Source organism: Terrapene carolina, unplaced genomic scaffold, assembly GCF_002925995.2.
Source record: "Terrapene carolina triunguis isolate 2854851 unplaced genomic scaffold, T_m_triunguis-2.0 Scaffold93, whole genome shotgun sequence".
In the NCBI taxonomy this organism is placed as follows: domain Eukaryota; kingdom Metazoa; phylum Chordata; order Testudines; family Emydidae; genus Terrapene; species Terrapene triunguis.
In genome coordinates this window covers 17,236,456-17,261,701 of record NW_020664444.1, presented here as the reverse complement: position 1 = coordinate 17,261,701, position 25,246 = coordinate 17,236,456, and the positions used below count along the sequence as shown (strand labels likewise).

At 42.8% G+C, this 25,246-nt stretch overlaps 1 protein-coding gene across 3 annotated transcripts; it reads right to left on the bottom strand.

Moving 5' to 3' along the window:
• Positions 1-272: 272 nt before the first annotated feature.
• TMC7 (transmembrane channel like 7) lies at positions 273-25,036 on the bottom strand. Of its 3 annotated transcripts, none has more exons than XM_026650627.2 (16): positions 24,717-25,035; positions 21,211-21,463; positions 16,421-16,569; positions 15,144-15,311; positions 14,899-14,984; positions 14,233-14,378; positions 13,209-13,356; positions 11,027-11,200; positions 9,477-9,634; positions 8,067-8,181; positions 7,315-7,412; positions 6,800-6,983; positions 5,789-5,919; positions 4,642-4,797; positions 3,131-3,209; positions 273-1,709 (listed from the first exon to the last, which is right to left on the bottom strand). In XM_026650627.2, exons 1-16 carry the CDS (start codon positions 24,772-24,774, stop codon positions 1,650-1,652), a joined length of 2,163 nt encoding a protein of 720 aa, XP_026506412.1. In that variant the 5' UTR covers positions 24,775-25,035; the 3' UTR covers positions 273-1,649. The 3 variants fall into 3 exon arrangements, with proteins under 3 accessions (XP_026506412.1, XP_026506411.1, XP_026506410.1); XM_026650626.1 differs by having other exon boundaries at positions 21,211-21,466; positions 24,717-25,034; XM_026650625.2 differs by lacking the exon at positions 273-1,709 and having other exon boundaries at positions 1,731-3,209; positions 21,211-21,466; positions 24,717-25,036.
• Between the last annotated feature and the right edge of the window lie 210 nt (positions 25,037-25,246).

Below are 25,246 nucleotides of genomic sequence, written 5' to 3'. Positions count from 1 at the left end.
GAACTAGCATGGATAGGTCTCCTCAAGACTAAATTTACAACTTCCAACTCCAATGCAGACATACCCTCAGATCCTGTGAGTTTGCAGAGCCAGCCGTTAGGGAATATTTTTTTTAACTTCTTCACAAAATATGTAGCATATTCAATTTATTTAAAGCAAAGTATATTTTAAAAGCTTAAGAAATAATAAAGGGACGGGATCTCAGCTGGTGTAATTTGGCCTTAAAATGTTCAATAAAATTAACTATTTTTAAAAAATGTTCATACACTATACAAGATTCAGAGTTCTTTAATGCATGTTAGTTTTTTAAAAATGAAACATTCCAAGATACACAGTCATAAAGATACAGGATCTCTCATATTAAAGATTAACAGTACACCAGAGGCTTGCATAAATACTTATTGCTATTGTGTAATATATTCCAAATTATCCTCTACAGAGTTCAAGTAACACACGCCTACATACATACAATGCACTATAGAAAACTCTAAGCAATGGAAGCACATTCTTCAAATAATGAAATCTGGGAGAGTATTTGGAAATTATTCTTTCATAAAAATATAGTTCAATTTTTTTTTGTTTTTGTTTTTTTTAAAAATAAGTAGTGCATTTAAGAGGTACTGGCATATAAGAGTATAAAAGTTTCCAAATGTTGTATTACAAAGTTGCTACTTATTTGCTTTAAAATATGTACACCTGAGAGTTAAGTCAGAAAGGCACCAGAACATTCAAAACTTACTCAGATTTTGTTCTGAACAACAGTACATTACAGGCATAAAATAAGGGCCAAATCCCCAGCTGGTGTAAATTGGCTTAGCTCCATTTACTTCAGTTTCACTACACTGATTTACACCAACTGAGGATCTGTCCCCAGTGGGTTTTTCCCCAGTGTTTGTTCAAAATTCCTTTCTTTGTATTTTGCTTCTGAAACTCTTAGGGCCAAATTTCCAGTGCATCATAGACAAGACAGACCATAATAGCTGTGTCAGACAAAAGCATTAAGTCTACATATTAAAAATATTGAGGAAATCTATTTAAATGAATACAGATTTTTTGTTCCCCCCACTGCGCTAATTCAGCATAGCAACCTAGATGCCTCCAACACTTCCGTTTTAAAAGAGAAGTTAGTTGGAAAAGTGTAAAACTAGCAATTCCTATTCTCCCCCGACCCCTCTACTCCCATAGCATAATTTATAAACAGATAAACTGATATTTCAAATGGTTTCTGGGCAAAGACACTTCATGGGCACAGTTTCAGCTCAGAGCACATTTTTAGAGCAATCTAAAACCCCCTGAAAATAGGGGTTTAATGTAAACACTGACAATCTTAAATCCTAGCAGCATAAATAGTCCTACCAGAGAGTTTCTGTGCAGAGTTAATATGGTACAAACAGGTTAAGGCCACAATCCTGAAAACATCTGTGCATATTCTTAACTTTAAGCACAAGTAATCCCATTGAAACTGTAGGATTGCTTGTGTTCTTAAAATTAAGCATGCACAAAATTGTTTGAAAGATCAGGACCCTAGTTAGTGATTCAGTTTTCAAAGTCCTACAGATTGTTATGTTTGTTCCTGCTGTATCTAGTGGTTCTGTAAAGTCTCAAGAAGTCAAAACTCATCTCACACATAATTTCCTTTTGGAGGTTTTTCAACTATGCTTCTGAGCTTCTGTTAGCTTTCTGATTAGGAACTGTTTGTCACGACTCTCCTAAAAAGACAGTTAAAATAAAACACAATTAATATATTTGAAAACGACATTCTGTTTCTCCAATATATCTATACGTATAAGTCACACTCACTTTGTCTTCACTAGGAAAAAAGGTGGGTTGTTACCACATGGTAACTACCACATGGTATAATCCTAGTAAAGATAAGGCAATTGTAATTTTAACATGAGTTAGCACTGTTTCCTTTTCAAAAGCACGTATGTGACTTAGGAGCACAAATCCTATTAACTTTCAATGACACGTGTGCTCCTCAATCACTCAGGCTTTTGAAAATTCCACCCCCAATATACATTAACACACATGCCCTTCTCAGACACAATCAAAGTCTAAATACCAAAAGCTGGAGTCCATTCTTAAATACACATGCAGGGGCATGCGCTACAAAGTTTAATAGTCATTGACTGAAGCTCTGCTTGCACTCTCCAAGAGAAAACCTTGCTCCAATCAGGATAATGCAAATCTCCAAAGAGTGAGTTACTACAGGTACGTGTGGATGCTATGTTCAATGCTTGCAAATCCCCAAAGCTCTGGGCATGGGTTGATTCTGTGTGGAATGTCTGAGCCCTACTCATCAGTAGTTTCTCAAGTTAGTTATTTTAAGACTATTCCTAGTAGAACAGGGCCCAATTTCATGCTATTGTAATACAGACACATAATAATAATAATAAATAATATATAGGCATATGGAGCTGTATTAGTAAACACAGATTTAGAAACTCTGCTCAAAGTCAGATATCACAGTAATTTTTGCATACATAGTACTTGCAAAGAGCAGTGATATTAAATAGAATGAAATATATATATGGCAATCAGATTTATTCTCAGCTTGTGGCTAAGAAACATTCTTAGCAAGAACATTCATAAAATCCCCAAAGCAAATATTCTGCCTAAGATGGGGTCAGTCACTTGACACCTCCTATTTTTCTGTCTTAATTACTGTTTTCGGAGATTAATATTTGAAGATCAGAAGGGATCATTAGATCATCTAGTCTGATATACTGTATCACACGGGCCATAGAATTTCACCCAGTTACCCCTATATTGCACACAACACCCTGTGTCTGAGTAAAGCATCTCTGCCAGAGAGGCATTCAGTCTTGATTTGAAGACATAAAGAAATGTTAAATTTAGGGGGGGGGAGTTGCCTTATTTCTAATATGAATTTGTCTAGCTTCAGATTCTAGCAATTGGTTCCTATTATTCCTTTAAACTCTTGCAAGATTAAAGAGCCCTTTACCTTCACAGGGAGAAAATACAGGGTACTACTTATACACTGTTGTTCTCATTATACCTGGCTATATAAGAGAGAAATAAATCTCTGCATGCTTGATTTCTAGTGCAACACAACTGAAAAACTTGCGGGGAGGGGAGGTAGAAATGGAGACATTGTATTAGATCTTACCATAACCAATTGTTCCCTGAGTTGATCAACAACTCGTTTATGTGCTCCAGCCAAGGCAATGAAATAGAACATAACGAGGCTGCAAACAGGAAATTTGTATAATATGTTACCATCATACACATGCCAACATACACAGAGAACTATTCAGAAAAAAAGACAGTTACAGTGTACACCAAACTAAGCCGGGGGTGCTGAGATCCATTGAACCAAACTGTAAACCCTGTATAGAATAAAAACCACTTCAAGTCAGCAGCACCCCTAATTTCAGCACCTATGAACTAAGCATTGTGATGGAAAACCCAAACTACTGAAGAATCAACATACAGCTGGGATGGGTAGGGGACAGCCATGACTGAAGCAGCCTGTGGCAAGAGAGCTGTTGAGGGATTTCTCCTGTCAGCAGGAAGAGGCACTCAGGGTGCATGGAAGGCGGGGCCTCTTGAAGCTGTTCTGAGATCTGTAGTGCTCCCCTCCCCCAGGTCTCTACACTTCTGTGTGGTTAGAGGGCCTCTGTCCCCTCCATGGGCTATCAGCACCCTTCCATGCCCTGAGGGGATGCTCCCTGAGAAGCTGAGTTTAAACAAGTAGTTCTCTAATTTCCCTCTTCTCCAGTTTTTAGCCCTTGATCTGTAGTCACATCAATTGTATATTAATTCCTGTGGGCTTACTATAGATACTGCCCTTGCAAATGACTCAGAATGAGATTCACGCTGTGAAAGGAGCAAAGTTTCAGCATCCAGGAAACTGGATGCTGAAACTGCTTGCCTATCTGAGAACTGAAATAAATTTTAATTATTTGGAAGAAAAACTATGACCACCACCTACTAGCAAACATGTCATAGGGAGTTAGTGACCATGTATTAAAAACATTCTGTGAGTATTAAGGACATGAAAAATAAGACTTGAAGTCTTGGGGGTACAAAACTGCAGACCCAATTCAGGAAAGCTCTTAAGCATGTGCTTAAAATTAAACCTTCAAGAATCAGAGCCTGGGGTGAACATTCAAATGTACTTGGTGGTTTTAACAAGTGCACAAGCTATACAGAACCCCAGTGCACAAGCCTCTCAAGATCAATGAAACAGTGACATAAAATTAAACTCGACTTTATGGACTGGCCTATCTGGAGACCAAGTAGCAACCCTGGGACTTCAGTTTCCTAAACTGGAAGGCCAGACGCGTTACACAGGTGATATTCTGGGGGGAAAACTGCCCTCTGCTTACAACATGCCAGTTTTCGGAATGGCTAGCAGCTAATGTTTTGGGAAGAGAGATAGAAAGCTGCGATGTTGGTCATCTGGGACAACTAGGAGACGAGAGAAGAATGCAAATAATGAAAAGAGACAAAAGCTGAAGGTTCTAATACAAGTTCTGAAGCCTACCGCCTCCCTAGGCAAAGAAAATTGGGTATAAAAAATGTTTCACATCCGTTTAATTAACAGAGAACTAAATCATACAACTACATGGAGGACAACAAAACTTAAAGGGCACCACCAAACTCAGCAACACTCACCAGATAACCATAAAGAAAGGCACTGCAAATGCTTCTGAAGCTATACCATTAAGGACCTTCTGCAGAGCTGTTGGAAACCCTCGTATTGTATGTGGAACAACATCCCACGAACTGTTAAAATTAACGAATGGCCCACATGCTTTAGAGGAGCGGATGCTATTGAAAAAGCAACATAAAAGAGATGTCACACAGAAAGATATAACAAGGCAACAGGGGATCCCATTCTTATTTGTTTCCATAAGTCAAAGTGCCCTTGTTTATATTAAAATGAATTATTTTAAAACAAAAAAGTTACTAGTGCACAAGTAATTAATTACTTTTTAATTCTATGCAGGTATATTTTCTTCTAACTTATATTTCCAAAATGGTTGGAGACAAGATGGTCTGGTGCTTTGTAGGATGAATATGTTCGGAGAGGTTTTGGTGATCTAGAAAACTCATTATGTTGCATGTGGTATGATTAAGTGAGTGAATGAAAGATCATCTTGTCTTCCTCCCCCCTTACACATCTTTCTTCCCTCAGCTTTATTTATTTCTATGCAACAGCAGTTCCTTTCTCACTTCCTTTTCACGATCAAATGAGCAGTAAAGAGAGTGCTGACACCGGGGAGTGGTTGGATTGTCTTAACAAGAAGTCAGAAAAGCCAGGGGGCTAATTGCCCTAGTTTAATCCTGAAAGGCCAGTGAAGCTTCTTGAGGAAAGCAGCTTCTGCGGCCAATCAGAACCAGACGAGCCAAAACATTTTTTAAAAAGCTCTCTTGTGGTTTGGAAGAAAGGGGTGTAATTCAAACACTAGAACCCAAGTTCTGGCACAGTTACGTTTCCTGAGTTGAGGCTAAACCTTGGAGGACTGGAAGCCAGGCTGGGGAACCTGAATTTTGACTTTGGGGTATTTGTGTTTGGAATGTTTGGGTGCATGTCCTTTCCCAGCACAGGGGAGGGCAAATTAAATTTTTACTCTTCTCCTTCTCGCCCCCTCTCCCCTGGAGAGAGGGAGGGAGAGAGAGAGAGAGCGCGAGAGCAAGCAACCGTGACTTGTTTTATGAAAACCAGACCCACCACTTGAGGCATCCCTACTCGAGTTAAAAAAATCCCTTTAAATTAAAGCAAAATAATAAACTTTATAAATATTAAACCATTATTTACCGTGTCATGCTGAGTCCCAAAGGAATAAAAGCCAAAATAAGCCCAATCAACAGCACCACCAGGAAGAAGAAATTAGAGCTTGATGCTCTGACAGACCTTTTTGAAGGTCTACACGTATGCATCAAACTTATCTGGAGAAGAAGAAGTGGGGGGGGGTGAGGGAGAAACAGATCTCAACCATTTTATTTTTCCAGTAGGTCGATGTCTATCCTAGCCTAGCCCATCCCCCTCCTCTGACCCCAAATATTAAGGGCTCAGTCCTGCTCCCTTTGACATCAATGGGCTCCCTGAAGCTGAGGTCAGAATGTTTTACATTTCAGAAGAAGCCAAATACCATCCACCATCTTGGGTTTGCATCTTCTCAAGAGGAAGTCCCTACAGTTGCTTTTAGAGCCTTGGCCCCAATCCTATGACTGCATACAGGCCCACTGACTGCAATGGAGTTTTGCCTGTGTGGAGTATATTGCAGGATCGGGGCCTTAGGTTTTGAATCCAAAAGTCCCAACAAGTCACATAAACCTTTGCAAAATATTAAAATGTCAGCAGGGATTTGCTGCTCAAAAGGAATGAATCTAAACTGGTCTGGTCAGATTTCACAACTTCTGAGACAAAAGGCCCATAGAACTGACACTTCTTAAGCAAAGTCTTGGATTTCCATTTTGTTGATTGAACTGAATATATGCCATCTTGGCAAAATCCTTTCCTTGCTCTGAAGTCTCATTTTGGTAAATAAACCACTGACAAGAAGGTGTAAATTAACTGCATCACGAAGCAACAGTTTCTTATAAAATGGACAAATTAACTGATGAGCATGACATTTTCTAGATCCTTTCAAAGTTAAATATCTACTTTTTTTTTTTTAAACCACCCCAAAGAGGACACCATGTTATTTCATTACTAAGGGTGCAGCGTACTAGACATCAAAAAATCAATACTATTTCTATCTTCTGCAAGTACAAAAGCCACAGAGAAGTACACAATTTACTTCCGCTTACCACAAACCTTCATTACCTTTTTTATGTAAAAGACGATAAAATATTTTACAGTTGCTATAGCAGGAAGAAGTGGTGAATAAAAGGTTCCAATCCAGCAGATTGTCTGCCCGTAAACTATTTCCAGTACATTTTCAGGAATTTGAAATTTCTGCAGCCTGCACCACTGAATCGGTTTATAAGAGCAATAGGTAACTAACAACCTAAAAAACAAAACAAAACACTAGTTCTCAAGCAGTGAGACTGAATTGAACTCCACAACCTTTTAAATATATAGTCAGAGTAAAGAGAAATGTAACATTAAAAACATTAGACAAAACTTGTAACACAATGATGTCTGAAGAAACCGAATTCCACTGGCAGGCAAGTGCTAAATAAAATACCTGCTCAATTGCACAATCTGGTAATTTTATAATTGCGGTCTTATTTTAAAATGGAAAAGCTGCTGAGAAAAGTAGAGAAACAGGAGTAACGGTAAAAGGGAACATCTTAAATTGTTCTTCAAAAGCATGTTCAATGGGAGCGAATACTCACTTTCTAGGAAAGTCAACAAACACTGCCACAGCAAAAATTATTATGAAATCAAAAATCATCAGCTTATACATCTCCTGCCCAACTCGAGTTTCCCAGCACTGAAAAAAATAAAGAGGGAAAACAGGATTAGAAGAACAAACAGCAACTACAGAAATCTGTCAGAAAACACAACTAACTTCAAAATCACTGCCATAATAGTGAACTCCTAGCCATGTTTCCAATGTTTTATTATTACTATTATTATTGCCCTATAACCCATAAACATTTTAAAGGACCAAACCTTGGTCCCATTGGTATCAAACGCAATAATGCTGTTGGGTCTGAGCCTTAGCTGGTGTGAATGTTCATGGCTCCAATGAGACAGATCTACACCAGCTGAGGATCTGTTCCACTGGCTCCAATGGAATCGCAATGTTGCCCTAAAAGGAAAACAGGCCAGACACAGATTTAAGAACTTCACTGATTTACACTGAGCAAGAATATGTAGTGCTAACTGTATCTCTCCCCCAACCCTGCACAGCAACCCAAGTCCTGATTCACAGCCCACAACTAAAGAGGAGGCACCCGATTGTCAGCTCCCCGTAGATGCAGGAGATATATAGCAAGGAAAACTAATGCCTCTCTTGGAGGACATTAAAAATAAGCATGTCTCAAAGTGAATATCAATTCTGAGTACCTGACACGCAAGCAAAGCATGTACAAAGGTATCTTTATTTGGACGTTCCGACTGATTAAACACAAAATCTGCTTACTGGGTAGAGTTCGTAATTGTATCCACAGGCCTCACACTTTTTACTATAACATATGATTCGATTCCGCAGTGAAAACAAGAGAACACCAATGTTGGCCAGCCGCACAAAGACACACCTGGAGAAATGACAAAACCCCATGCTCTAACCCCTCAGAAAAGTCACAAGTGTAAGAGCCTGATCCAACTGGCAATGGGAGTCTATTAAGTGTAACAGGGTGTTGGATCAGGCCCTTAATACAAAAGCATTTCACACAGCTTTAACTGAAGAATAAGCCAATGAGTTAACATAGATTTTATTTCAGTTTCAATAACATTAAGTTTCTTTGACTCTTCCCCACTTTAGATTACAGTATGTCAGTGTTTTGCTTACGTTATGTCCTAGACCACAGTCATTTCAAATGTAGGCTTGGGACAGCCAGTCCTAGGGCTGCCACTCTCTAACTGCTTCAGGTCATCAACTCCCAGCTCTTTGCGTGCTTATCCTGCAGTATCTTTTGGCACAAAGTACTTAACTTCCACTTTGTGCTGGGCCTTGTCCTGCTCTAGCTCTATTAATGCAAGACAGTAACATAAGTGAAGCTAATGACTGCACACTCTGTTGCTGTCCTGTGGAATAGCTGCTGTACAGAAGGACAGTGTGAACATTTCTCCTGCACTACTGAGAACTATGCCAAGACTGTATCTTTGTCCCACCACCCATTTATATCAGGGTGAGCCCCCAGAACCAATCCCGCCACAGACCACCCAGCTGGGGGGGTGGGGGAGGAGGTAAGATGAGGAAATGACTACATTGTCCTTACATCCACAGACACAGTCGTGGGATTGTTTCCAGAAATGAAAAAATGCAGTCACAGAAGTCCAGCAGTGGCTGTTCTCTGCTTCCTGGGCCCTCCCGAGGAAGCCAGGTTGGCTGCTGTGGGGAGCCACAACATAGCTGCTCCCTGATTTGGGATGTTGCTGCTTGCAGGGCTGGCTTTAGGCACCGCGGGGCCCGATTCGAAGGAGCTGCCGCCGAAGTCCCACCGCTGTCTTTGGCGGCAGCTCAATCGCTGCCACAGAGGAAGGACCCTCCGCCGAAATGCTGCCGAAGACAGCGGCAACAATTGAGCTGCCGACGACGACAATACCGGGACTTCGGCGGCAGCTCAATCGGCTGCTGGTGCCTTCAGCGGCACTTCAGCAGAGGGACCTTCCTCCGCGGCAGCGACTGAGCTGCCGCCGAAGACAGCGGTGAGACTTCGGCGGCAGCTCCTTCGGGACTTTGCGGGGCCCGATTCCGGGGAATCAGCTGACTCGCCCTAAAGCCGGCCCTGGCTGCTTGGGACCATTTTAACCTATGAAAAGAGCACCCATGTGCCACCATGATCAGCGCCTTAGAAAAGCTTGTGACGATAATAATAAACACACTTACCGCATAAGTGTTAACCTGATCTCAAAGGCTGGTGAATACTCTTCAAATTTGATTATATATGAAAAAAACAGAGGCGCAATAAAGTTGGCCAGGGTGATCACTATAGAAGGCAAGTATTGCACGAAGAGATTACCCTCAAACATCATCTTGCTGCTGTCCTACATGGGATGAGAGGTGAGAAGTGTAACACACAAAAACTTCTCTGTTCCTGTTCAGCCTTCCCATTGGCCTCAGCTGTCCAGAACTCTGGCATCATCTTTCACTCTGATCTCTCTTTCTCTACCCACATCTCCTGGGACTACAAATTTGCCTACTGGCACCTCTGCACCACTGTCAATACACAGCATTGCCTTGTCCCCATCCCTCAGGGCCGCCCAGAGAATTCTTGGGGCTTGGGGCAAAGTGGGGGAGCTACGGCGCTTGTACTCACCTGGCGGCGGTCTGAGTCTTCGACAGCGGGGGACCCTTCAGTCACTCCGCGTCTTTGGCAGCACTGAAGGACCCACTGCCGAAATGCCAGGGCTCGCGGGGCCCCTGCGGGGTCCGGGGCAAATTGCCCTACTTGCCCCCCCCTCTGGGCAGCCCTGCCATCCCTTCCCAAATGTGCATCCAAGCCGTCATCCCTGCATACTTGGAACACTATGACTGCTCCCCCAAGGCCTCCCTAAATCCAAGTACATGCAGAATGCCACCGCCAGCTTTTATACTGATGCATAAAAAGCACAGCTGTGTCTCAGCTCGTTCCCTTCCCCTGCCTCACACGACTCCCCTGGCTTCCCAATCATTTTAGGATCCTGAACTCCTTGGGTGAAATCTTGGCTCTAATGAAGACAAAGGCAAAACTCCTAATAGAGCCAGGATTTCGCCCTTTGTATTTAAAACCTTTCATGGCCTTTTGTCTATATGGTCCCTCTTTCTCCTCTTCCTGTTTGTCGAGCACTGGCCTTCTCTCTCTGTGGGTACGTCTACACTTACCGGAGGGTCCGGCGGCAGGCAATCGATGTTCTGGGATCGATTTATCGTGTCTGGTACTCCAGCTCGGCGAAAGGAGTACGCGGCATCGACGGGGGAGCCTTCCTGCCGCGTCTGGACCCGCGGTAAGTTCGGACTAAGGTACTTCGAATTCAGCTACGTTATTAACGTAGCTGAATTTGCGTACCTTAGTCCGAAGTGGGGGGGTAGTGTAGACCAGGCCTGTCGTGTCAAAAAAAATCTGGCCACTGTTGGTGCAAGAACCTTTTTCTTCTCCGTGGAGTGCCCACCCCTGGAACAACTTTCCTGTGTCTCCCCACATTAGTAACTGTCTCATTTGAAGACGTCGCTTTTCTTTCTTGCATATACCTCTTGATTCCGCTCCCCATTTGCTGCCAACTAATCAATGAACTGAAGAGTGCTTGGGGATCCCCTTTGTATGGAAGATGCTATACAAGAGAATGTTGCATCAGACCAAACCACTCCATTCCTTTACAATTCTTCACCTTATTTGCCAAGCATACTTTGATCATCAGCACACTACCAGGATTTATTCTCATGTCCTGTCTAAGACTTACATTGGAAATAATGTCTTGTGAGTAGATGGTTGCTCTATAGATAGAGTAAAAGCATCCTGACAAAAGTGCAAGAACAAAGATATTTAAAAATAGTCTTAGACAGTAGATGCGCAGCTTTTCTTTCGTTGTCCTGCAAGCTTTTTTTTGCCTTAGTCTTTCTTCCTCCAAGTCTGTCTATAAATCAAAGAAAATTCATATTGAAATGTACAGTCCTCTGATGCAGAGGGAAATGTGTCCATGTGTCATCAGCACCTAGAACATCTGATTAAGACAAAGAGGTATATCTTGTTCTTGAGGTGCACACATTTGCAGCCTGATCCAAAACGTATTGAAGTTTTTCCATTGACTTCAACGGGTTCTGAACGGGTCTATATCCCAATGTAAATCCCCTAACCCAGTGTTTTTCATCCTTTTCAGATTGGCATCCCCTTCTTCAAAGTCAAAAATCTTTGTGACCTTTTTACATTTATTATAAGAGTAAAATATGTACCAATGATAACAAGGATAAGCCTATATACTTTAATTCTGTGTGGATTTCAAGAGGTTGACAAGAATACTTGACTTTTAAAAGTCAGGCTGTGTGGAGAGTGGGGGAATGAAATTCCTTGCTTTAGATTGCAATAACATTTTCAATGCCTTGTGACCTCACGTGGGGGTCCGAACCCACTGGATGTGAAACACTCATCTACACCATCTCATCAGATAATTAAATGGTAAGCTCTTTGGGGCAAGGAGCTGGGTTTTTAATTTGTTCTATGAAAACCCCTGGCAAACTTTTGGGCACTGCAAAAACAAACATAGTAATAATCTTAACACCGTTAATATCAATGGGAGTTATTCTCATGTACTGACTATAAAAGATAACTCACCCTAACAAGGACATTTTCATTTATACGTAATGTAATATATTAAAACTCAAAGGGAATTTAAGGCAGATAACCTTAGTGAAGTTCACTTTCCATCCCCAGAACAAGTACGGCATTCACACATCATCCCATTATTGCACATCAAGGATGATCTGAAAAGGCCACCTCTAAAGGAGATGTTAATCCAGCCACCAGGCTCATTCAGCATGAGACCCAGGACATGGGAAGCAAGGGAGGGGCTGGTTCTGTTCATACTGTGTGCTCTGCTAGACTGACGGAATAATGGTAACATGCAGAGACACGTGACATTGCACCCCCATATGTTCGAGACTAGAATCAAGACTTTCATTGGAAATGACATCACCATTAGGATGAAGGAAGCTTTGATTTGTGACCTGAGTGGCAGCCATCTTATTTTCTCCACACTGGAATAAAACTAATTGAGGCCCTGGATTTATGGTAACACATTAATCTGGTCTTAAAAGAGACGAAAAAGATGGGTGTTATATTTTGTGATATACAGACAAACAATAGCTATTGTTTAATGGCATTACACACACACTGTCTCAGTATTCAAAATGGATAAGAAAGAGGAGTAAGGCGATAAGTGGTAGATTTCTCTCCAAAGGTCATTTTACCACACAAATGTCAGCAGCAAATGTGTGTGGGAAGAGGGCAGAACAATACTGATTTTAATCAGAAATGCCTGATAGCCCCCAGTTGTCTGTAGAAAACCTCTTCTATTGTTGAGAACCTATTTGGAGGTTTGAATCCTATTTTCTGCACATGTGCATGTGTCACTGAAACACCTGATTGAAAATGGGTTGTTGTTTTTTAAAAGCAGCAGTGTCGCGGTTGGCAAATAAACTGTAAGGTGAAACTGCTGCTGCTCTTTATTCTGACCAAGCAGCTTCCTACAGTGTTGCTACCTTATAACCCTACAATCAATAGCTTTCCTGTTGGGCTAAGTAGAGACTAGCACAGGAAGAATGACTGGAATGTGAGCAAGAAGACAAGAGAAGCATGGGCTGGATGGGGGAAGGCCCTGAACCTCAGTACTGATCCTGCCAGCGTTGCAACAGACCCCTATGTAGTCCGGAAGAGCATGCAATAGGATGTGGGCTCTCTCTCTCACACACACACACACTCTCTCTCTCTCTCTCTCACTCACACATACACACAATGTGTGCATGCTTCTTTAATCTTCCTAGTCCTATCCCAAATATCTGCAAAGTTATATACATGTCTTATTAGCCACCCTGAAGTGCAGCAAGGCGAAATAGCATACAAAGGAAAAAACAAAAACAGTTACTTACTTTTAGTTCATATTTTAAACTACTATGTTTTAGCCGTGAAGCATTCAGGTCTGTAATGCAGAAGTCCCAGCCTGCAAAGATTTTGTTGCAATAACTCTGAAATGGATCTTCCTCACGTACAAAGCTTTGTTTAAATCCTTCCACAGACCTAATAAAACATATTGTAGACCCTTGTTCATTCATTAACAGTCTTACCAAAAACTTGAGCAACCATGATTTCTACATTTGTTCTTTCTGCCCTTTCAAAATCTATATAGCAGAAAGCAAAATCTCTACTAGTTGACACACATTAATCAGCACAAGCATTTGTTACCAATTTTTTAATCCAAGCTCTCTCAATAAGGCCTAAGATAGGAAAAAAAAAATCAGCTTGAAGTCATTGCAACCCATGAAAACTAAGGTTTTGTGTAGTTCAAAAATGGATTTCAGAGTCCCCTCAACTCTTAGCAACCACATATACTTCCAGAAATACACTGAGACTCCGGTCACATAGTGTCCATGAGGTCTTCTGTTTTGCCAGTTTTCCTCCCTCTCCAACTCGCACTACCTCCGCACAAAAACTTATTTCAACTTTATTAAAAATATTAAAAATTCTTAGCTCCCAGTGCATTATATTAAAAAAAATCCTAACAGCTCAAGACTACACAGATAAGGACTTAAGACCTCCTTGTAAGATCATAAACCCAGAAGCTAGATTTATTCAGCCTAGCCAATATTCAGCTTTATTAGTTTACTTGGGTCTGCATTACAGACCTAAAGTTTTTGCTTCAGCCCCCATCAAAGGCTGAATGATCCCCTGGAAAGCAGCCAATAAAATGAATGTTTTATTCCACTTGCTCTGTATCAATACGTTTTTGGATGAAGAAAACACCATGAGTTATCAGAAGGGATTTAGCGGATGCTACACCATTTCCATATCAATGGAAGTCCCAAGAATAATTCACTGTGTTTCCTATATACTGGGATAGAAAGTGAACTGTACAATATCAAGCAGTAAATAGAAGATACCAAAAGTTGTCTTTACCTTTTCACTATCCAGAGAAGACTTAATGAGAGATACACAAGTGTAGTCAGCAAGTACGCAAGTGGTACATTGTATTTAATGGCATTGAAATGTACCATATCTATTCTGTAATATCCATAAAACAGACTCGTCATTTCAAGGAAACCCTGTGACAGGATGAAATGCACATAACAATATTAATCACTCAGCTAGTAAACATGGTTTTGCAAAGAGCTTAGTACAATGAAACAAAGATTGCTATATAGGGCCCCAAACAGGCTGCAACAAGTTTGTGGTTCCCAAGGTTTTGCATAGCATGAACCACGTTTTGTTAGAGAGATTACCTACCTCATGGACCCACTTCCCCTTCCACTCACAACACAGCCCGCTGGCAGCTTCATGTAAGGCATTGTGGCAGAAGTAATATTTTTAAAGCTTCTTTCAGTGCAAAATAGCAGCTGGCAATGAGGATAAGTGACTGCAGCATGTGACCAGCCAGGTCTCCTGACCCACCAGCAAGCAGCTGCTTGTTGCATACAAAGATTAAAACTTTATCTCCACTGGTGAATATGCAGCATCATTTTCAAAACTGATGTGAAAAATTATTCTCCTAGCAAAACCCCTTTGTATTTTACATGTGTTAACTTTGGATTTAGAAAAGTAAAACAATTCAATCTAATTACTCACGGTGCCAGAGAGCAGATCTATTATGTAAGTATAGAAGTAAACGAGTCCTTTAGTACCACTAACTGTATAAATTCTGCATTGCGGCTCTGCAAAAGGAAGACAGATTAGAAGTCACTGGGAAAGTAGTAATTTTCCACTTTACCTTGAGACCAAGCTAGTTCAAACGTAACTTCTACAGGCAAACACTTATCTCCCCTTTAAAACGTTTGACATAAACAATAGTAGACTATTGTAAGGATGTTTACCTATGCCTTTTGGAGGATCTTTAACATAGCTACTGTTGAGAACACCGTATTGAGAAATGGTGCTTGGAAGTGTTATAAAACTGAACATCAGAACAAAGATTATAAAATTTAACAGGACCAGGAAACGTAGGAAGGAGAAATAGGACTTGATACCAGTGCCAAACTTCCCTGGGAACAGAAAAGAAAATGTCACCAATCATAATGAAAAAAGTCACTGTGAATATAAAACAACATTAAAGGCAAAGGGTCCAGAATCTGATCTCAGTTACACAAGGGGAAATCTGGAGGCATGCCACTGAAGCTAGTATTGTTACTCTAGATTTCCAATGATGTAAATTAAATGAGAATCTGACTCTGTCTTTTTTCAACCAGTTTTCATCTGACACATTTCTATTGATCTGTCAGGGAATTTATAAATACTAGTATATATATTTAAAAGGCTGACTAGAGACGTTACTGTATACCTTTAACTATTAACTGTGTCCACACAACACAGCAACCTGCAAAAAAAAAGGGACAAACACAGATTCCCCTTTGAATTTGATTTCAAATCTAAGTACATTTAAGGGAATCTAAACTGGTGTCATTTACACATTCTTCTGGGTCAGTCAACATAAAATTACATCAATTTAGACTCTTTTCCATTCAGACTCATACCCTCTTACTGAGGTGCCCTTTACATTCCCTTACATATCACTTCTGAACATGCTCTTGAGTCTGAGTGAGCATATGGAAATCTAATTTAGACTAATTTACACTCCCGGGAGCTATCTGGAGGTGTAAATAGGGTAGGGGGAACTTTAACTTATCCCAATTACTTGCTTGTCCTAGTACAACCCTAACACCTCTCTCTTCCAGTCCCTTAGCATGTAATTTACTCCCTCAAACTCAATGTGCCAAATTTAAAGGTAATGTGTGAGGGAAAGGTGCACAATAAATGACAGTAAGGGGTTGCAAGACTCAGGAAGGATAACTTATACCAAGGGGGCCAGCAGAAGGTGAAAGTTGCACCAGCTTAGACTCATGTAAGGTGCAAAGGTTTGAATGGGCATGGAGTCAAGGCTAAGAAACCTTATCAGGGCAGTGTAGGGACATTTGCACTGATGTCGACTGTGCCATGGTGTACCTATTCTGGAGACTTCAGTCTTCGGGACATGCAAACTTATTTTCCGAGCAAAACGCACACATGATCTACATACACTGATCTACATACTAAACACTACTGCACACTTAATAGCAAGATAAAACAAAAAATGGAAGTATAAAAGGGGTAATACCCTCAATGTTATGAATGTCATTTCTCCAAAGTTCCAAGTAAGATGACAGCTCCTTGGTTTCATCTAGAAATTTTTTCCATGATTTATTCCTGGTCTGCTTCCACTGATCCCATCCAGATAAATATTTTACATTAGCCTCCTGGATGTCCCTAGTAAAAATATAAATTAAAATAAACTCCTAGTCATAGAGACAGTCTTTTTGGGAGTGGGTGGAGTGTGTATATATACACACACACACACCCTGGCACCACAATACAAATAAATAATAGTAATGTACACAGGTCCCACCTAAGCTATATTGGAACAGGTCAGGTTCCAATCAATGGCTCCGGTACTGTACCCTTCATTTAAAATATAAAACAAAAATGGCTAATAAATCTCTCCTGTTCAGCTTCAGAATAATTTGTCTCCCTTACTGTAAACTAAAAATAGAACAATCCAATGACAACTAGTGCCACCTTGTGAGACAGGGCAAATAACTGGAGTAGGAACATTCCAACAGTCCAGCAACCTCACTTCTTAACCTTTCTCATCATTAATACCACTTGGGGCCTGTCTACATTGGGGATATTTTAACCACTTTTAAAACTGGTTAGAGCCACAGTACAGACCCATTATTAGACAATTTAAGGCAGCCTATCCTGTTTTTACTAAACTGGTTTCAAAATGGTTCTGCAAAACCAGGTTAGAACACATAGGGTACATCTACACTTCAAGCCTGAGGCCTAAATTTCACCTAAATGAGACATACCCATGCTAGCTCTGATTGACTAGGGTGCTAAAAACGGAGTGTAGCCATGGCAGCATGAGGGGCTAGCTGCCCTGAGTACATGCCTAGAGTCTTAGACAGGATCATACTCAGGGCAGCTAGTCCCTCCCACTGCCACGGCTACATACTATTTTTAGCACACTAGCTCAATCAGAGCTAGTGCAAGTATGTCTCCCCAAGCTGGAATTTACACCTCCAGACTGAAGTGTAGACTTGGTTTTAAGTGACCTGACCTATCTTAAATCGGAGTCAGTAAAAATGGGTCAGGCCGCTTTATATTGTTTAATAATTGGTTAGAGACACAGTGTATACCAGTCTTAAAAGCAGTTTAGCTGAAAGAGTTTTCCTAACGCAGACAGTATCAGGGCTGCCATCTGTAGCCTCTCTGTGAAAAGAGTGCATATTCGTAATTCATCTTCTAGGACTGCATTCACCTCAAAACAATTTTAAATTAACAGTGAAATGAAAGCGCCATGAAGGAGGAATCATTTCCCAGAGTTGCGTAAACAAAGGGAGATTGCCATTTGAAGACAGCAGCTCTCTTCTGGCACCAATATTTTTAAATTTTCAGTAATTCCTGATTTAGTGACCAAGTGAGCTGGTACAGGGGGTTAATAATTCAGAGAGTCAAGTGATCTCTTTCTTACTGTCAGTAAAAGATAACGTTCTCTCCACTCCAAAGCTATTTTTGCCAAATAAAATATTCCAAAAACATTTATTTGCAATGAGATCAAAATATTTTCACTTTATCATAAATTATATAATAGTCAAAGTGAAATACTTCAGTAATTTCCCACAAAAATTTGGACAAGATTGATTTCCACCCAACATTTTGAAGTTGTCAAATCAGCATTTTCCAACAGAAAACTATTCCACTGGAAAACTGACCAGCTCTAGTTATATGCTCCAGCCCAGCATCAAGAACAAGTAGTATACACAAGTTATTCTATAACATTTAAACCTTTTTCAGAGTCTTTTTCAGAGACTCAGGATAGCTTTTGGCACCATAAGTGAAAATTTGCCGTGGCAAAACAATACCATGGCTAGCAATGGCTGGAGCATTGGGAACTCTGAGCAGCAAGAAAAACATTCTAAATTCAACGGATTGAGATATGATTTTTTTAAAAATATACATTTATATATTCACAACAACTGGCAATGAAGAAACCTAAATACGAAAAGTTAAGGCTTGGCACAAACCCCCCCCACTGAAATGCAAAAGCCTTGTATACCCTCAACCTAAGCTCTCATGGAGCAAAGGCAGCATACAGCATTCACAAGGACGCTATGCAAGAGTAGCGAATAAAGGCTCTGAGCTTCCAAATATATATGCTTGTGAGTGGCTTTGTTCACAAGTAGCCCCACTGAATTACTCACAGGCTCATTTGTAGTATCAGGATCATAAGAACGGCCATGCTGGGTCAGACCAAAGATCCATCTAGCCCAGTATCCTGTCTGCCGACAGTGGCCAATGCCAGGTGCCCCAGAGGGAGTGAACTTAACAGGTAATCACCAAGTGATCCATCCCCTGTTGCCCGTATCTAGCTTCTGGCAAACAGAGGCTAGGGACACCACCCCTGTCCATCCTGGCTAATAGCCATTGATGGTCCTATCCTCCATGAACGTATGTATTTCTTTTTTGAACCCTGTCATAGTCTTGGCCTTTACAACATACTCTGGCATGGAGTTCCACAGGTTGACTGTGCATTGTGTGAAGAAATACTGCCTTTTGTTTGTTTTAAACCTGCTGCCCATTAATTTCATTTGGTGACCCCTAGTTCTTGTGTTATGAGAAAAAGTATATAAGGAAGTGTTATTTACTCCCTCCACACCAGTCATGATTTTATAGACCTCTATATATGATTTTATAGACCAAAGATAGCAACACACAGTCCCACATGTTCTGTAGTCACTACAGTTTCCTTGCTCTACGCAGCTGGAAGCTGAATTGGTAGTTTGGCAGGAAACCAAGAGCTGAACCTAATTTGCATTAAATGAATAGACTACAGCTGACCTCATCTCTATCTGTGGCTCCAGCTACTCTCAAAGGATGGCAGCTTGCAGAGACTACAGGCCCCAGCAAGTAGCGTTCCAACAGGCACTCTGGAGGATGACATAGGCCACGCTTGGCCTCCATTTTAGATGGAGATGAGGCTATGCAGTTCTCAACACTATGAAAGTTTGATGTCCAGTTTTCTGGGGCACTTAACAACAGGAACATCACTTATCATTACTGAGCATCCTGGCTTGGCAGCTATTCTGCCATATCAATCACATGTAACTACAAATTGCACAAGTGCCTAGGGGGAGAACAGGAGGTCTGAACCTCAAAGAATGAGCAATTGAATCAAATGAGCGTATACAATATTATTGTACTATACCTGTCTCTCTTTTTCTTGATTAGTATCACTTAAATCTGTTCTTTATTAATAAACATTCTTAGTTTTAGTATAAATTATCTCAGTGCTGTTACGTTGCTGTATAGCGTGAGTCCTTGGTGACTGTAACAGGCTAGCATGTACACTGTCTCTTTGGAGACAGCAAACTTAATTCTGTGTGTGTCCAGTGAGAGGGACTGACCACCACAGAGAGACGTCTCTGGGTAACTCAGGAGCTGGGATGCACTGATTGTTACCTGCGAGGCAAGGTTAAGACTAGCAGAGTCTCGAGGAGTTTGCTGGTGAAATGGACAGATTGATGTGGCTGGCAGCAGACACACACTCTAAGCTCCAGCAAAGCTCACTCTTGCTAAGGCAGAGGGGTAATACTGTGGCTTATGGTTCTGAGAGCCTTGAGAAGAGCGTCACACATGCCCTTTTCTCCTTAACCCAGGCTCTCCTGCAGAGGCCTACCTACTCCCTATAGAATTACACTCCACAGGCCAAGTACCTGGGAGTCAAGGTGGACCTCTCTGCTCCCTGGGCTGCTCCCCACAGGATTACACTCTGCAGGCCAGCCACCTGAGAGTCATATCTAAACTAGGTCTAGGGACTCCTGCAGGAACCTTCCTACTCCCTGTAGCTCTCGCTGGTCTTTGTGAGGATCAGGGATCTATCAGCTGATCCCTGGTCTCCCAGCCTCAGCTGGGAAGCAGCTTATTAGTCACAGATGGGACGAGGGCGCAACTCCCCTTAAATGGCCAGCCATCTGGTGACAGTGCTTTACAAGCACAGGACAAAAAAGTGGTCTCTGACCTAAAGAGCTTACAAACTGCATAGAAAGACAAGAGACAACGGAGGTGAGGGGACACACAAGAAAACAAGAAATGATTACAAACAGCACGATAAGCAATGTCACCACCCACCAGCTGCCAAGCTTTTTGTAGGCTTCATCACAGAGTAGAGTTTGAGGAGGGGTTTGAAGGAAGACCATGAGGTGGCTTTGCAGATGTTTATGGAGAGCTCTGTCCACGAGCACAGGGGGCAGCATGTGAGAAAGCACAAAGGGGCTTATTGGACAATGTGATAAAGTGGCAATTGAGACTGATACCGTTGGCAGAGCAGAGGGGAGTCAACATCTCAACAGTGCATGAGAGATGATGGGCAGGACAGATATAAGCCATGAAGGGTCTTAAGAATGTAGAACAGTATTTTTGTGTTTGATGAGATGGAGCAGGGGGAGCCAGACTTAGCAGTAATGATCCTTAACCTGCTCTTTGATTCACCCACCCCCTTCTTTAATTCCCTGCAATTATTCCTCACCTCAGGCCAGAATGAAGTCATTGGGACGTCTCTTGTGAATAACTGCTCACCAGTGTAAGCCAGGAGTTCACAATTAGACCCATAGTGATCTTTGCAAATTTCTATGTGATCAATTGGATTTGAATATACTACATTTTGGGGGGGGGGAAAAAAAGGCTGGACAGCTCCTTTTTGATGCAATATTTGGTATGGTGCAAGAATCTAGGAAGTGGACTTGAGTCTTACACCATTTCAGCTCTCCCTGGCACGTACACTGCACAGATTTAGAAAAAGGTAACATTTAAAAAAACAAAACAAAAAAAACAGTCTACTGATCCAACCTTAGTCTTCTCTTCTCCGGAATATTTAATGCATACTCTCTTATTGATCGAACCACAGCCTCATTTTCCACTCCTGTTCTTTCTACAAGATTTCTTTTCTCTGCAGCAGGGGGTCTCGCAAAGCCATGATTGTTTTGTCGTCTATCTTGTGTTCCTCCAGCAGAAGTTCTCCGCCTCAAAATGGACTGATAACTAGGCAATTCTTGCAGAAAGGTAACAGATGGTGATGTATAATTTACATCAGGAAGGAAGACTTCTGCCAAAAAAAAGAGGAAGCAAATGAACTTAAGTGTAAAATATGGTCAAAATACAACTGATGATACCAGGGGTAGGGAATTTGTATGAAACGTACAATAACCCATAGGGAGAAAGAGTACTGCTGCGAATTACAAAAATCCTTTCAGCATCATGAGGGTGGAAAGGTGTTAAATGGATGCCCTAGACAGTGAAAGTACAGCTGGCGCAAGGAGTTTGAAAAGAGCAAGGATGCTACAAATCATGCTACAGCCCTGCAAAGTCCAGCTCCATAGCAAGATTCAGCAGCATAATTTGGTCCCCTCTACACTTCAAGACCAAACTGTATTTTAGCCACATCAGGACCTACTGGTCTGTAGCCTATAGATATAGGCATTTGCTAGGTAAGGCATAAGTATAAGTTAAGAAAGCAACACAATAAGCCTACAAACCTCATCGCCTGTAAAACAATAGCTTAGCAAAACTAATTGAGGCATAAGGCCCAAAAAGCCATAGCATAAGCAGCTAACCAGGAGTCTCCCTAGACCATAAGATATCACAAGCTAGAATGCTGCAATAAACAAATAGGATTAAATTGTTGACAGGACCACAAGATGCCAGCTGATATCAGCAGATGTCTGACCACAAGAATGACATGGTAACTAACTGACATATACTCTGATAAGATTGAGGTAAAAGGCCCAGTAACCTATGGGAGAAGGGCACCCCAGGGTGAGGAAATACAGATGAGGAAAAGGGGCTGAAACCCCTACTGGATATGCATTAGGCCAGGGGTCGGCAACCTTTCAGAAGTGGTGTGCCGAGTCTTCATTTATTCACTCTAATTTAAGGTTTCGTGTGCCAGTCATACACTTTAACGTTTTTAGAAGGTCTCTTTCTACAAGTCTATAATATATAACTAAACTATTGTTGTATGTGAAGTAAATAAGGTTTTTAAAATATTTAAGAAGCTTCATTTAAAATTAAATTAAAATGCAGAGCCCCCCAGACCGGTGGCCAGGACCCGGGCAGTGTGAGTGCCACTGAAAATCAGTTCGCGTGCCGCCTTTGGCACGCATGCCATAGGTTGCTTACCCCTGAATTAGGCATAGTGGGAGTCAGCATAACACAATATAAAAGATGTATCCTGGCCTGCATGCTGGGAGAGATGCCAGGGTGATGACCACTGGTGGTGGTGGTGATGATGAGGATGATGTAAATGATGACTAGTACTTTGGGTTTTTACATTAGGGATGGTCTGCGTAAACAAATGAATTAGATCCCAAACACCTGGACCATTCTGTATTACTTCTATCTACTTTGCTGGGTTGGAGTGTTTGTGATTTTGTTAATTGTGCTAATAAAGCTATTGCTAATTAAAAAGGCCTTTCCTAAGTGTGAGTGTCTCTTCCATGCACATCAGGCTTCTCAACTAATAACTCTGGTTCTGATCTTGAGACAAGACCTTGCCAAACCACCAAATGTTAAATTAGGGATTCTAATCAATCAAGCAACCAACAGACCAGGCAACAGTATTGTATTGACTGCAACATGGTAGCTTTCCATAGGGTAGACAGTGTACCAGATATGGCAATTTCCTGCAATGTCCTTAAAAACCCTAGTGTATCAATTGCAAAGTTTATATATTGTGGGCCAGGATTGTATGCAACATCTCTAGGGGGGAGGTGAGATGCAAAGCCTGGAAGTTCAAAGGACTATATTAAAATGGTATGAGACAAGAGTGGGCTTTTGAAACAATAAATGTGAAGTAGATTTCCTGGGCATATCAAGGGAGAAGTTAATGCAAACTCCCCACCTCTGGTAATGCAAAAACCCAGCCCTTTGAAGCTAAGCCCTGAGGAGAGGGTGATTGTCTGCTGATTACCTGCTCCTGGAGGCTGGAGATCACTGGCCTGAGCTGTATACAGAAACAGGCTGATCTGCCCAGTCTGGATTCTGATGGAGACAGCTATGAATTTGTAAGCCTGGGGAAAACCCAGTTGTGGGTTTTGAAGGACTGACACCTGGGGGAGGGGGAAAGGGTGATCTCCGGTAAGCTTTTTTGCATGCATTTATTGTTGTATTATGTTTTCTCTGTACTGTTTTTTTCACCTTAAGAATAACGGTGTTTGCTTAGAATGAGCTGTGTGGTAACTTTCAACCGCTGGCTATTAATATGTTCATAGCCACTGGAGAGAAAGGCGACTGCAGACACTGGCTTGTTTAGGCAGTCTGGCTTCCTTGGGATAGGACACTGTAGGGCAACAGACCATGTAATCTGGAAATAACCCTGGCAAGAGGAGGAGAGATGCAGGTCTCTGCCCCAGAGAGGTGACAGCTGGGAGCCAGAAACGTTTAAGTGGGTGCCACTGGTAGACCAGAGAGGGAATAGAGGTGCAATTGTCCTGAACTGTGACTGTCCCCTCTTTCTTGAGGTTAAATTCTGCTCTCAGATTTACATGTGCAACTTTCACGGCAAACAACAGACAATCACGGCTCCTTGAAAACTCCCTTTACTATTTCCGTAAATATTCTCCATGGCGAAGAGGCACCTCCAGAGTCCTAGTGAAAGAAACAAAGGACCTGGCTCTTCCTTGCCTCCTGCAGTCCTTCACACCAGTACAACACCCAGGGGTGTAAAACACCACCATGCTGATTTATTAGTGGTTGTAGAGCAGTACCGCAGAACCTAGGAGCCCCACTCCTGGCCCAGGGCCCCGCGGTGCTAGGCGCTGTACAAACGCACCCTCCGCTGCACTTGACACCCACTTCCCTCTGCGGTACAGGTGGGAGAAGCCCCAGCCCCACTGTGTTGCCCAGAATAATCCTCCTTCTCCTCCCGCCTGCCTGGCTCGGAGTCTCCCTCTTTTCAAGCTGTTTAAATGAAGAATCCGAAGCGTGAGAGACCGGAGCCGAGAGGCCGCCCGGAGCCAGCGTTAACCGGTCCACGCGTGTCCCAGCGCGGCTCTCACCCTCGCCCGTCAGGCTGAGCATCCGCCAGGGAGCGCCCGGCCCGAGCTGTTCCCACGGCCAAGCGCAATCACCGGGCCCTGCGGCGCCGCCCGCCCCAGCCCCAGCCCCGCCGGCGCGGGTCTCGCAGGCAGCTCTGCAGCCAGCCTGGCGCGCCCGGGCTCCGGGCAGGCGAGGATCGGAGGCCGGTGTCCCCCCGGCTCCCCTCCCGGCGCCGCAGCCGGGCACCTGCCCACCCGCCCTCGGCACCTGGCTGCGGGGCCCCTCCGCTCGGCCTGGCTCCTCCCCGCCAACCCGCTTACCTTCATCGTCGCTGCCGCCGAGCGGCCGCCGGGCCCCCGGCCCCAGGGGCTCGCTCATGCTGGACAGGGGTTCGCCCCTCTGCCCGCCGCCGGAGAAGCAGGAGCCGCGGCCCGGGCTGGGGTTCTAATTTCCGGCCGTCACAGAGCCAATGAGACGCGCGCAGCCGAGTGCATTGTGCAGTCAGTGCGGAGGGACAGGCCCCGTCCCGCACGCCCCCGCGCCCCTCAGCAGCAGGGCACTTGCCTAGTCTACGCGGGCGGCCAGGGCCCCCAGCAAGGGCCCCCCTCCACAGGCAAGGCTGGAAAGAGGTACCTGTGCAGCGTAGGGGGCCCCTAGGCAGGAAGAGGAAATAAAGCTAGTCCTAGGCTTGCATTTCCCCCACCCCGTGCGCTGGGTCTCTCATTTCTGGGTCTGCACAGACCGAGGGGCGTGCTGCCCATACAGTGTGTGTCTGTCTGTACAGTCGGAGGGGCGTCCTGCCTATACAGTGTGTGTCTGTCTGTACAGACCGAGGGGCGTCCTGCCCACG

Bases quoted from the DNA above. Each gene is read 5' to 3' on its own strand.
- TMC7 (XM_026650625.2), bottom strand. From the start codon at position 24,774: ATGAGCGAGCCCCTGGGGCCGGGGGCCCGGCGGCCGCTCGGCGGCAGC. The intron at 7,413-8,066 runs GTAAGCAGATTT...TATTTTTTTCAG, and splicing joins ACAATTACGAACTCTACCCA to TGCTGGGAAACTCGAGTTGG. The intron at 4,798-5,788 runs GTAAATAATGGT...CTTTTTCAATAG, and splicing joins TTGGGACTCAGCATGACACG to CATCCGCTCCTCTAAAGCAT.